This window comes from Onychostruthus taczanowskii, unplaced genomic scaffold (assembly GCF_017590055.1).
Source record: "Onychostruthus taczanowskii isolate IOZ18803 unplaced genomic scaffold, ASM1759005v1 scaffold61, whole genome shotgun sequence".
NCBI lineage: Eukaryota > Metazoa > Chordata > Aves > Passeriformes > Passeridae > Onychostruthus > Onychostruthus taczanowskii.
In genome coordinates this window covers 4,959,108-4,971,134 of record NW_024503790.1, presented here as the reverse complement: position 1 = coordinate 4,971,134, position 12,027 = coordinate 4,959,108, and the positions used below count along the sequence as shown (strand labels likewise).

Below are 12,027 nucleotides of genomic sequence, written 5' to 3'. Positions count from 1 at the left end.
CAGGAAGATTTCAGGAGCTCAAGGGAACTCAAAGGAACAACCCCATCCAGGAGGATTTGAGGAACAGCCACATCCAGGAGGATTTGAGGAACTCATAGGAACAAGAGGAACAACCCCATTTTTACATTTTAAACCACTACAAATCCTGGATTTGTAGCCAGCAGCAGGTGCTCAACCACAGCTCATTTCCCACAGTTTGCTTCAAGCAAACCCTTCAAATTTGGGTGTTTTTGGGAGGGAAGGGTGGGAATTCCAATCCTTCTTAGAATTATGGAATCTCCTGAGTGGGAGGGGACCCACAAGGACCATCCAGTCCAACTCCTGCCCTGCACAGAAATCAAAATCCACCCCAAAATCCCTTCTTGTGCTGTCCAAATGCTCCTGGAGCTCTGGCAGGTTTTGGAGGCTTGAGGTGAGGCCAGAGTGGGGCAATCCCCTCCTTGGACTTTTCCATCTCTGCAGCACACAGGAATGAGGGTGCAGGAAATGCAGAGCAACAACCAGAAGCTTCCAGGAGGCACCAACTCCATCCCTCTGCCAGCAGAATTCAGTGGTGGGGCCCCATTTTCACATTGTTTGGATGGGGAGGGAGACAGGAATTGTTTTCCCACAGGACACCAAAGTTCTTCCACCAGCACAGGCCTGGATGCGATTTGGAGTCAAGGAAAAACAACAAAGCCCACGTTTGCCACGTTCCAGGTCCTCTCTTTGGGGCATCAGCTTCCCAAGGTTTTCCTTCCCAGCTCCTCCCTGCTTCAAATCCTGGGTGGGACCTGCCAGGAACTCAAAGGAACCAGAGGAACAACCGCAGCCAGGAGGATTTGAGGAACTCAAGGGAACAACCACATCCAGGAGGACTTGAGGAACTCAAAGGAACAACCACATCCAGGAAGATTTCAGGAGCTCAAGGGAACAACCCCATCCAGGAGGACTTGAGGAACTCATAGGAACAAGAGGAACAACCCCATCCAGGAGGATTTGAGGAACAGCCACATCCAGGAGGATTTGAGGAACTCATAGGAACAAGAGGAACAACCCCATCCAGGAGGATTTGAGGAACTCACAGGAACCTGAGGAACAACCCCATCCAGGAGGATTTGAGGAACTCGGAGGACCCAGAGGAACAGCCCCATCCAGGAGGATCTGAGGAACAGCCCCATCCAGGAGGATCTGAGGAACAGCCCCAATCCAGGAGGATCCCCTTGGAGCCGCGCTCGGCTGGGAGGCTGCAGAGCCCCATGGATCAATCATAGGGTTCCAGATCCTTGGGGATCAGGGGCTCGGTGTCCTCGGTGGGCCCCGGGGGCTGTGGGGCCATGGCCAGGCTGTGCAGGGTCTCCTGCTGGTGCTGCTTGGCCTTGTTGTAGAGCAGGACCCCCACGGTGACCAGGACAGTGCCCACGGCTGACAGGCTGGTGATCTTGTTCCCAAAGACAATGATGCTGAGCCAGATGGACAGGGCGTGCTTGACAGTGCTGGCAACGCTGCAGGGACATGAGAGGGACGTGAGGGGACAGCAGGGACATGAGGGGACAGCAGGGACATGAGGGGACACTGGGGACGTGAGGGGACACTGGGGACGTGAGGGGACAGCAGGGACACGAGGGGACAGCAGGGACACGAGGGGACAGCAGGGACACGAGGGGACAGCAGCTCTGCCACATCCCACAGCCAGGCTTTAATGTCAGCCTTGACCCTAAACACCACCTGAAAATTCCACTTCCAACCCCATCCATCCTGTGATTCCCCTCATTCATTTCTTTGCAAAAACCTTAATTTTCCTTTTTTTTAGCACCACCTGAAATTCCACTTCCAACCCCATCCATCCTGTGATTCCCCTCATTCATTTCTTTGCACAATACCTTTAGTTTTCTTTTTTTTTTAGCACTTTTCAATAATTTCCAACCCCATCCATCCTGTGATTTACCTCATTCATGTCTTTGCAAAATATCTTTAGTTTTCCTTTTTTTAACACCACCTGAAATTCTACTTCCAACCCCATCCATCCTGCGATTTACCTCATTCATGTCTTTGCAAAAACCTTCATTTTCCTTTTTTTTAGCACCACCTGAAATTCCACCTCCAGCCCCAACCATCCTATGATTCCCCTCATTCATGTCTTTACAAAATACCTTTAGTTTTCCTTTTTTTAACACCACCTGAAAATTCCACTTCCAACCCCATCCATCCTATGATTCACCTCATTCATTTCTTTGCAAAAACCTAAATTTTCCTTTTTTTATCACTACCCGAAATTCCATTTCCAGCCCCAACCATTCTGTGATTCCCCTCATTCATCTCTTTTCAAATGCCTTTAGCTTTCCTTTTTTAGCACCACCTGAAATTCCACTTCCAACCCCAGCCATCCTGGAATTTCCCTATTTCACTCATCCATCTCTTTGCAAAATATCTTTGGTTTTCCTTTTTTTCTAAACACCAGCTCAGATTCTACTTCCAGCCCCATCCATCCTATGATTTACCTTGTTCATTTCTTTGCAAAAAAACTTAATTTTCCTTTTTCTTAGCACCACCTGAAATTCCACTTCCAGCCCTAACCATTTCGTGATTTAACTCATGAACTTCTTTGGAAAACACCTTTATATTTTTTTTTAAACACCACCTGAAATTCCATTTCCAACCCCATCCATCCTATGACTTACCTCATTTATTTCTTTGCAAAAACCTTAATTTTCCTTATTTTTTTAACATCACCTGAAATTCCACTTCCAATCCCAGCCATTCTGTGATTTACCTCATTCACCTCTTTGCAAAAACCTAAATTTTCCTTTTTTTAATACCACCTCAGATTCCACTTCCAGCCCCAGCCATCCTATGATTTACCTCAATTTCTTTGCAAAATACCTTTAGTTTACAAATTTTTTTTAAACACCACCTGAAATTTCACTTCCTGAAAATACAAAATAACATTCCTGACCAAAAAATAGAAAATAATGATCCTGACAAAAAATACAGGATAGTGTTCTTGGCCAAAAAAATAAAAAATCATGTTTCTGACCAAGGAAAATTAGAAGATAGCGTTTCCTGATCAAAAAACACAAAACAGTGCTCCTGATCAAAGAAAATAAAATAATGTTCCTGGTGCAAAAATAGAAAATGAAGCTCCTGACAATTTTAAATTTTACCTGAAAGTGACAGGGGAAATCTTGCCCATCAAGGCATAGGCTGTGACACTCTGCAGGTGGAACAGGACCCCGTCAATCAGCAGGAGGATGACGATGTCCTGGTTGTAGCTGAAACTCCTCCCGCTCTTCCCAATCACAGGCACATCCTAAATTACCAAAAGAATAAAATAAAAAGGGAATTTAAGTGTTTAGTTCGTGGGAAGAATCTAGAAGTGATTTTTCACCCAACTGTTAGGAGCAGAGAGAGTTTTATATTTCAATTTTAACCCAAAAATATACAAGACATTCAAATCCCGCAATTTTTCTCCAAAAAAAATTTGCACATCCTAAAATAAAAAGGGAATTTAAGTGTTTAGTTCGTGGGAAGAATCTAGAAGTGGTTTTTCACCCAACTCTTGGGAGCAGAGAGAGTTTTATGTTTAAATTTTAACCCAAAAATATATAAGAAATTCAGATCCTGCAATTTTTCTCCAAAAAAAATTTGCACATCCTAAAATAAAAAGGGAATTTAAGGGTTTAGTTCATGAGAAAAATCTAGAAGTGATTTTTCACCCAACTGTTAGGAGCAGAGAGAGTTTTAAATTTAAATTTTAACCCAAAAATATACAAGACATTCAAATCCCGCAATTTTTCTCCAAAAAAAATTTGCACATCCCAAAATAAAAATGGAATTTAAGGGTTTAGTTCATGGGAAAAATCTAGAAGTGGTTTTTCACCCAACTCTTGGGAGCAGAGAGAGTTTTATGTTTAAATTTTAACCCAAAAATATATAAGAAATTCAGATCCTGCAATTTTTCTCCAAAAAGAAATTTGCACATCCTAAAATAAAAATGGAATTTAAGTGTTTAGTTCGTGGGAAAAATCTAGAAGTGGTTTTTCACCCAACTGTTAGGAGCAGAGAGAGTTTTATATTTCAATTTTAGCCCAAAAATGTACAAGAAATTCAGATCCTGCAATTTTTCTCCAAAAAAAATTTGCACATCCTAAAATAAAAAGGGAATTTAAGTGTTTAGTTCGTGGGAAGAATCTAGAAGTGATTTTTCACCCAACTGTTAGGAGCAGAGAGAGTTTTAAATTTAAATTTTAACCCAAAAATATATAAGAAATTCAGATCCTGCAATTTTTCTCCAAAAAAAATTTGCACATCCTAAAATAAAAAGGGAATTTAAGTGTTTAGTTCATGGGAAGAATCTAGAAGTGATTTTTCACCCAACTGTTAGGAGCAGAGAGAGTTTTATATTTCAATTTTAGCCCAATATAAAACCTAAAGTATACAGAATATTTAGATCCTGTAGTTTTTTCTCCAAAAAAATTTGCTTTCAGAGTGAATATTCCTGTACACAACATGAATAGCAACAAAAATTCCAGATTTTCTTTGCAAGTTTTTATCTCAAAGCTCAAATGCACTGAGACAGAATCATGATTTGAACTCAAAAATCCTGAGATAAATTCAGGCTTTTGGGATCAACTCATGTCCACCTTAAATGATTTATTTTAAAATTTTCTATTTTTTACCTTCCCAATCTCTTGCAAACATTGGAGAAATTGTATTTCAGGCTGATTTTTTTAAAATCAAAAATTAATTTTCAAGTATTTTTTTTTTAATGGGAAGGATAAAATGTGAAATTTAAGATTAAACTTTGTTGCACATCCTACTCACAATTAAAAAAAAACACCTAAATTAATTTTTAAAAATCCCTATAAATTCATTAAAATAATTAATTCAAATTACCATGAAAAATATCCAAGCTGGAATGAGCATGACCACAGCAGCAGCACTTGTGTAGAACTGAAGCTCTGGGGCTCTACAAAGGAGAAAAACAAAATTAAAATTATTTAAAATTTCATTTTTCAAAGCAAAGACAGAGGTTTGCTCTCAGGGACTGAAGCTGAAAGGCACAAAACCCCATTTTTATCTCATTATAAAATAGAAATATATTATTAGAGGTGGTTTTTAGCACAAAACTTGACTCTTGGTTTAAGTTTCAGAGTTAAAAAGTTGCTTTCTGCACACCCAACAATGCTAAAGATGGTTTAATTTCTACTTATTAATATTTATATTTATAAATATTATATTTAAATATACTATATTCATAAAATGTTTCTATTATATATATTAATATTTCTATTAAATAAACATTGAATAAATATTTTATAAATACCTATAATTACATATAACCATACATAGTTATATAAATATAGAGATATTTATATAAATATTTCTATTTTATTTCTATTTTTATTTTCAAATATTTCTTTCTGGGAGTTGTAGCTGATTATGAAACTTGCAGTGGGAGCTCAGGGGAGTTTTCTTACCCTGATAAAATAATAGAGGTGATCAAATTTACACCTTGGTGCAATATAATCACAAATATTTAATTTCTTTATGCAAATAAACAGAACCAAACCTGAAATATTTTGAATACTTACGAAAATCTGTATTTATCTCCACTGAGCAGTTTTTTGGAAAAGACGTTTTGCAAACTTGAGAGGAAAAAAAAAAAATTAAAAATTAACAAAAATTAATTTCTTTTAAATTAAAAGCCACCATTTCTCCGTATTTTAATTAGGACAAATCAATGAATTCATCAATCCTCAGGTGGGTAAATGTTTTCTACCAGCACAGAAAGGAGTTTGCTCTAATGAATTTTATTATTTAATTTCAATAACGCTGTTAGATACGAGCAAGGGAATAATTTATTAAAAATCCATTTTTGATACCAACCCTTCAATGCACTGCAGAGAACGAATCATTTTAAACCACTTCCTTTCATCTCCTAATTAAATTAATTGCCTCGTCCCCCCAGAGCTGCCCTGGTGCTCACCAGTCCATGATGTTGGTGGACAGGGCTGCAGAGAAGCCCAAGATGTTGAAGCTGATTTCAGTGGCTGTGCACAGAGCCAGCCCTCCCATCACAGGGATCAGGGACAGGTTCACCAGCAGCCCTGCAAGGGAAAGCCAGCCTCACTCACTTGCTGCTTTTTTACTGGAGAGAATTTGAAATTCTGAACAGCAAAAAAAAAACAAACCCACACTGAACTTCAGCTTTTAAAGCCACAAGAATTTCTTGACAGAAAAATAACAACAAGCCCCTTCCAGCAAACCTTTTTAATTCTATAAACTTGTAGATTCTTCCAGCTGCACTTATTAGATTTTATTTTATATATTATAAATAATATATATTATGTATTATGTATATAATATAAAAATATATTATATGTATATTTATGTATAATATATATCTAGACATAATGTATAATCTAGTAGAAAATATAGTAGAAAATATGTAGAAAATATTATAGAAAATAAATATATAGAAAATATATAGAAAATAAATAAATATATAGAAAATATAAAATACATAACAAAATACATAATATAGAACATAATATATAACATAAAATACATAATATATAATACAAAATACATAATACACAATATATTATACTATGATGCCATATTTATTATATTTTATTTTATTGGCCAGATTTTCACCACAGCCAATTAAAAAGAGTCATTAAATGTCATTTCAGGACTCACCAGTGTATTCCCCCAGAATCACCCTGGACATGATTATATTACATATATAATAAATATATAATATGTAATATCTACATTATAATATGATGTTATATTTATTATATTTTAATGGCCACACTTTCACCACAGCCAATTAAAAAGAGTCATTAAATGTCATTTCAGGACTCACCAGTGTATTCCCCCAGAATCATCCTGGACATGATGACAGTGAAAATTGGGGCAGAGCTTTTCACAGTTTCTGCAAATGAAACTGCCACATTCTTCAGGCTCACCAGCCCCAGGACCACTGTTGCAAATCTGCAGCAGGAGAAAACCACAAGAAATTCATTTAAATAAAGAAGGAATTAATGAGTGCACCAGAAGAAATTAAAATAATGCTTCAAGAGCTACTCTGGGACACGCAGCACAAAAAGAATTTGCTCTGTGGTTTCTCCTGCACCTGCAAGGTCAGATCTTTCTTTCAGCTCTGGCTTAAACATTATTTATTTAAAGCAAATAAAGGCACCCTGGGGCAATGTGGAATGGCTTTGGCTGCAGAGTGGATTTCCAGAAAACAAATTGACTTTTTAACACACTCCAAGGCTCAAGTGGCCATTTTTTAAGGCAAAGTTTTCAAAAGGCTCAGTTAGAAAAGTGCAAATCTTCTGAGAAACAGAAATTCACCGAGGAAACTTCACCTGCAGTTATCCATCTTTAGTGTCAATTAGATATGCCACACAATTACCACAGTTTAAACTCTGAAATTAATTGAATTTATCACTTATTTTATTTTCTTTATCAGTTTTGCAGGGCAGAGGAAACAAAACCAGGCATTTTTATTCCCTCCTCGACCACAAACTAATACAACCCCAGCACCCAGCAAATATTTACTTTGCAAAAGATAAATTTTAATAGCCTGGATGACTTTTGAGGCAAAAGGCTGATAAATATTAATGCACTAAACAAACATCAACCTCAAAACAGAGCAGGAAAAAGTAAATGGAAAGAGAAGTGAGCTCTGAAAAAATGTAAATGTGATGGGAAGGCCAAAAAATTGATATCTGGGCAAAGGAATAACAGCAAATAAAAATAAGGTTATCCTGGCAATAACAACAAATAAAAATAAGATTATCCTGGGATATTTCTTGGGAGGGGAAGGACACGAGAACAGAACTTTGGTTTGGAAAAATACAAATATTAGCAAAGCTGGAGCAGGGAATGTTCCCCTTTGACCTCATTAATCCAACAAAGAGCATGATCATGATGAAGTTGGGGGGGTAGGAAATTCGGGTCTTGTGCTGGTACAGGCAGCAAGGGACAAACATCTTGATGCAGCCAATGAAGGTGGTGGAAAGCATCTGAACAGCACCTAAAGGAGGATCAGAGAGGGGAAATAAAATCAGATCACAACAAATTAATTGCCATGAGAAGATCTCTTACACGAACATGTCCGCGGTGGTTTTGGCAGTGTGTGTTTTATACATTCTCACAACAGCCCTTTACTTCTGCACCTAAGCAAAGCAGCACAACAAAACAAATGTTTGTAAACCTGGCTCACAGATGAGCTGCCTGGTTTTTGCCCCTTAAGAAGAAAAAAAAAAAGAACTGAAATGGCCATTGGATAACAGAGATCACCAAAGGCAACTCTTGTACTGCACAGCTCTGGAGAGCATCAACAATTTTCTCAAAATTTGACTTTTTGTTAAACCCTCCAGCACAGAAAACTTAAAAAATACTCTTTTTTTCCTCTTAAAGCTCCTCTACAAGGAAAATTTCATCTTTCAGCAAGCAGAGGAAAGGACAGTGTCAGGAACCACTTTAAAGGCCAAAATCCCAAGTTGCCAGCCCCAAAATCCCTCCCCACACCTTCCAAACCAAGCACTTTTCTCTCCAATTCAACCATTCTCTCCCTCAGCTTTATATGGGACGATCTGGAATTATCAATCACAGGATGATGGAACATCCTGAGCTGGAAGGGATCATCCAGCCCAACTCTCATCCCTGCACAGACACCCCACAACCCCACCCTGTGCCTGCCAGCATTATCCAAACGCTCTGGGAGTTCTGGCAGCTTCTGGGGCTCCCATTCCACTAAACAAACCAATTTCCCACTGGAATTCAGAAAAAGCAAGGTACCAAGCATGCTGGGCTCTCCCTCCAGCAAGGACAGGATGTATTTGTTAAGGAACAGAGTGCAAAAGCTGAAGAAAAACCACAGAGTGAGGTAGATGAGGGCGTGGGAGTTCCAGATGCCCAGGTCGGACTCGATGACCGTGGTCTCTGTGATGGTGATTTTCAGGACATTCTCCTCTGGCAAGCTGTCACTGCGAGCAATCACAAATTTCTCACTCCTGTTAGCAAAGAGGGAGCCCAGCTGGAACAGGGATTTTCCCTTTGGCTTCTCCTCCAGCTGGGGAGGGCTCGGGGCCTCTGGGGTCAGGGCACTCGTCATGGTGAAGAAAGAAATATTTTCAAATATTCTTTGTCTTTCACACAAAGCAACACTGACAAAGCACTTGTTGAAATAAAAATGTCATGTGGTCAATGCTTCATCTCCCAGGGGCATGGAAAACTGGGTTTGGTCCTTCCAAGGACATCTTGCAGGAATATGAACTCCACAGGATTCTTCATGTGGGCTGCTCCATGTTTTCTGCCTAAGAGGGGAAAAAAAGGGAAAGAAGGAAAAAAGATGTGTGACATTTTATATCCCTAATGCAGCAAAGATAGCACATTTCACCTGCACTTTATGAAGGATAAAGAGACTTCTGTAATCCCTCAGGCTGGATTTTGAACTCCTTGTCCTCATGCCAAGATTAAGCAACAAGAACTAATTTTAGGGAGGTTTTTTATTCTAAAATAACACCCACCCACCCACCAGACTTTGTGTTTTTATGTCCTTTTCCCTCTGGAGCACCTCAACACAGCCTTTCCAATTCTAACTAACTCCTCTTCCAGATTCTACAGTGACTTTGATCTCCCTCTGTCTTTAAACACTCCCCAGAAAAATCTTCCCAACCCAGCAAATCCAAGCAGGAGCCTCTGCCCTTCAAACTAATTAACCTGTTATCAACCTGAGTCCAAGAGAACAATAATCAAGGGTTGCAACTCCCAGTAATCTCACAGCTACCCTGCTACATGTATCCAAGTGAAAAAAGAAGGGAAATATGTCCAAGAGCTTTCCATTTTTTACATCTATTTAATTACATGGGAATAATGCAACATTCCTCATTTTGCTACACCTTCCAATCAAATATTAGCACTTGCAACTAATTGTTAAAGCATTTTTAACAGATTTGGCAGCAAAAGGCCTTAAATTATTTGCCACCAGAGCTTCTTCTTTCACAAATTACACAAAATTTGGCAAGTTACAGTAGCAGAGCAAGCAACAAAACCACCCTATGAAAGAAAGAAAAAATACAAGAGTTCTAACAAGAGCTACTGCACCTGCCCTGATTTTGTGAGCAGTTCACTCTATTTTCTTTAAGAATTTATTTTTAATGCTTTTTAAATATCCAATGTGACATCTCAAATCACAAAGAGGTAGTGAGGAGTTCAATATCTGGTGTCAGTCTCAGTACCCTACACAGCAGCTGCTTCACAGTGAAATTTTCCATTCCTCACATTCTCCAGTTGCTACAGCCATGCACTGAAGATTTCCATCCCCCTGCCCTTATCTCTTCCCATTTTTCCAGGAATTCATGCCAGCAGCACACTGAGGTATGGTACCCTCTGACACGATCACATTAAATGACAAAGTGGTGGTAACCCAGTTTAACACAAAACTCTGAAAAAAGATACACGTTCTCCAAGAGAATTCGTTCAGAAAAATGGATTCCTGACTCCTCCTCCTTTTCCAGGTCATTTAAAAAAATCCCTCTACATTCAAGTAAATTATCACAGCTTTCCCGATAGCTTTTCTGTTTACACAACTTAATTAAAACCAAGACCAATCAAGCACAACCAAAGCCCCACCCTCAGCAGCTGATATCAGATTTGATATCAGATTTGATATCACTGATTCCACACACGGCAGGCAGCAGAACAGCAAACAACAACAAAATTACTCCCCTAAATTACTGACCTGCTGGCTCCAATCAACTGGAAAGTCTAAATGGGCTGACAGAGTTCTCCATCTGGAACTAATTCAGTCTTCCTCCCTCAAGGCCAACCAGCAGCTGATGTTTACCAACAGATGAAAACGTGGCAGTGGTTGGCAGTTGTTTCTCTTGGATTACTCACAAAGAACCGGCAGCGTGAGTGCCTCTCGCCCTCCTTGTATCTTCTCCAACCTTTAACTGCACCCCTAGTAACAATTATGGAGGAAAAAAATACCCACAGAGAACTTTAGAAAAGTCGGCTTTTCACAAATAGAAACTAAATATGTTGCAAGGGCTGGAGAAGCTAAGGCTGCTGTGACAGTGAAAAAACCAAAGGTTTGTGTCCATGACCCTTTATGTGTTATGCAAAAGGACACTCAAACATTGCTCCCAACGCAGCAAACGCACAAAATCCAGCAGCCTGAGCAAGCCTCGCTCATTAACACGCCTCGCTAATGGCAACGAGAGCATCCAAGATGTTACAGACCCAGCAGAAGACGCTGAAAGGCTGAAACAGCTCAGCACGTTGTGTTTCTGCTCACCCACTGCCGGAGCCTTCCCGGCCGCATTCCCATTCCCGGTGCCGCAGCTCCCGGAGCATCCACACACCGGAGCGGGCTCGGAGCCCTCCCGGGAGCACCGCGGCCGTTCCGACCCAGCCTGCGGGCCCAGGGGCTTCCAGCACCGCCATCCCCTGCTCGGCCCGGCTCGGATCCTGCTCTGCGGCTCGCCCGCCGCTCCCATCCCTCCCTCAGCCCATCCCCGGAGCCCTCAGCGCATCCCACGGCTCCGGCAGCACCGGGCTGCGGTGGAAACGGGCTCCGGTAATGCCGGGCTGGCTAGCACCGGGCTGTGGTGGAACCGGGCTCCGGTAACGCCGGGCTGGCTAGCACCGGGCTGTGGTGGAACCGGGCTCCGGTAACGCCGGGCTGGCTAGCACCGGGCTGTGGTGGAACTGGGCTCCGCTAGCACCGGGCCGCCCATCCCCTGCCGTGCCCGGAGCCCCGCGCTGCAGAGGCGGCTCCGGCCGCGCACCGCCCGCCCCGCCGGGCCCCGGGGGCTGGCCGGGCACGCCGTACCCGAGCACGGGGCTCGCCCCTTTGTCACCGCGGCGGCGGGGAGGCCATTTTACCAAAAGCACGAGGAAACCCAGCAAAGCGGCACGGGGTTACGGCGAGAACCGCGCAGAGCGCCTCGCGGCGGGCCGCCCCTCCATCGAGCCAGGCGGGCTGCCCAGCGCCGAGGGGACCCCCGCGGCGGAGGGGCG

General features: G+C 41.4%; 1 protein-coding gene across 2 annotated transcripts; it reads right to left on the bottom strand.

Annotated features, from left to right (window-relative positions):
- Positions 1-961: 961 nt before the first annotated feature.
- On the bottom strand, positions 962-12,027 carry LOC121344066 (solute carrier family 35 member E2A-like). Of its 2 annotated transcripts, none has more exons than XM_041419745.1 (10): positions 11,893-12,027; positions 10,745-10,966; positions 8,800-9,317; positions 7,897-8,032; positions 6,854-6,981; positions 5,969-6,089; positions 5,574-5,627; positions 4,876-4,948; positions 3,144-3,289; positions 962-1,484 (listed from the first exon to the last, which is right to left on the bottom strand). In XM_041419745.1, the coding sequence occupies exons 3-10, from the start codon at positions 9,113-9,115 to the stop codon at positions 1,244-1,246; spliced, it is 1,215 nt and encodes a 404-aa protein (XP_041275679.1). In that variant the 5' UTR covers positions 9,116-9,317; positions 10,745-10,966; positions 11,893-12,027; the 3' UTR covers positions 962-1,243. The 2 variants fall into 2 exon arrangements, with proteins under 2 accessions (XP_041275679.1, XP_041275680.1); XM_041419746.1 differs by lacking the exon at positions 11,893-12,027 and adding an exon at positions 11,303-11,316.

What these genes read in the sequence shown, in the direction of transcription:
- LOC121344066 (XM_041419745.1), bottom strand. Translation starts at nt 9,115, where the DNA reads ATGACGAGTGCCCTGACCCCAGAGGCCCCGAGCCCTCCCCAGCTGGAG. An exon ending in CTCTTTGTTGGATTAATGAG is followed by an intron (nt 6,982 to 7,896) that starts GTCAAAGGGGAA and finishes CTCCTGCTGCAG; the next exon opens with ATTTGCAACAGTGGTCCTGG. An exon ending in GGAGATAAATACAGATTTTC is followed by an intron (nt 4,949 to 5,573) that starts GTAAGTATTCAA and finishes TCTCCTTTGTAG; the next exon opens with AGCCCCAGAGCTTCAGTTCT.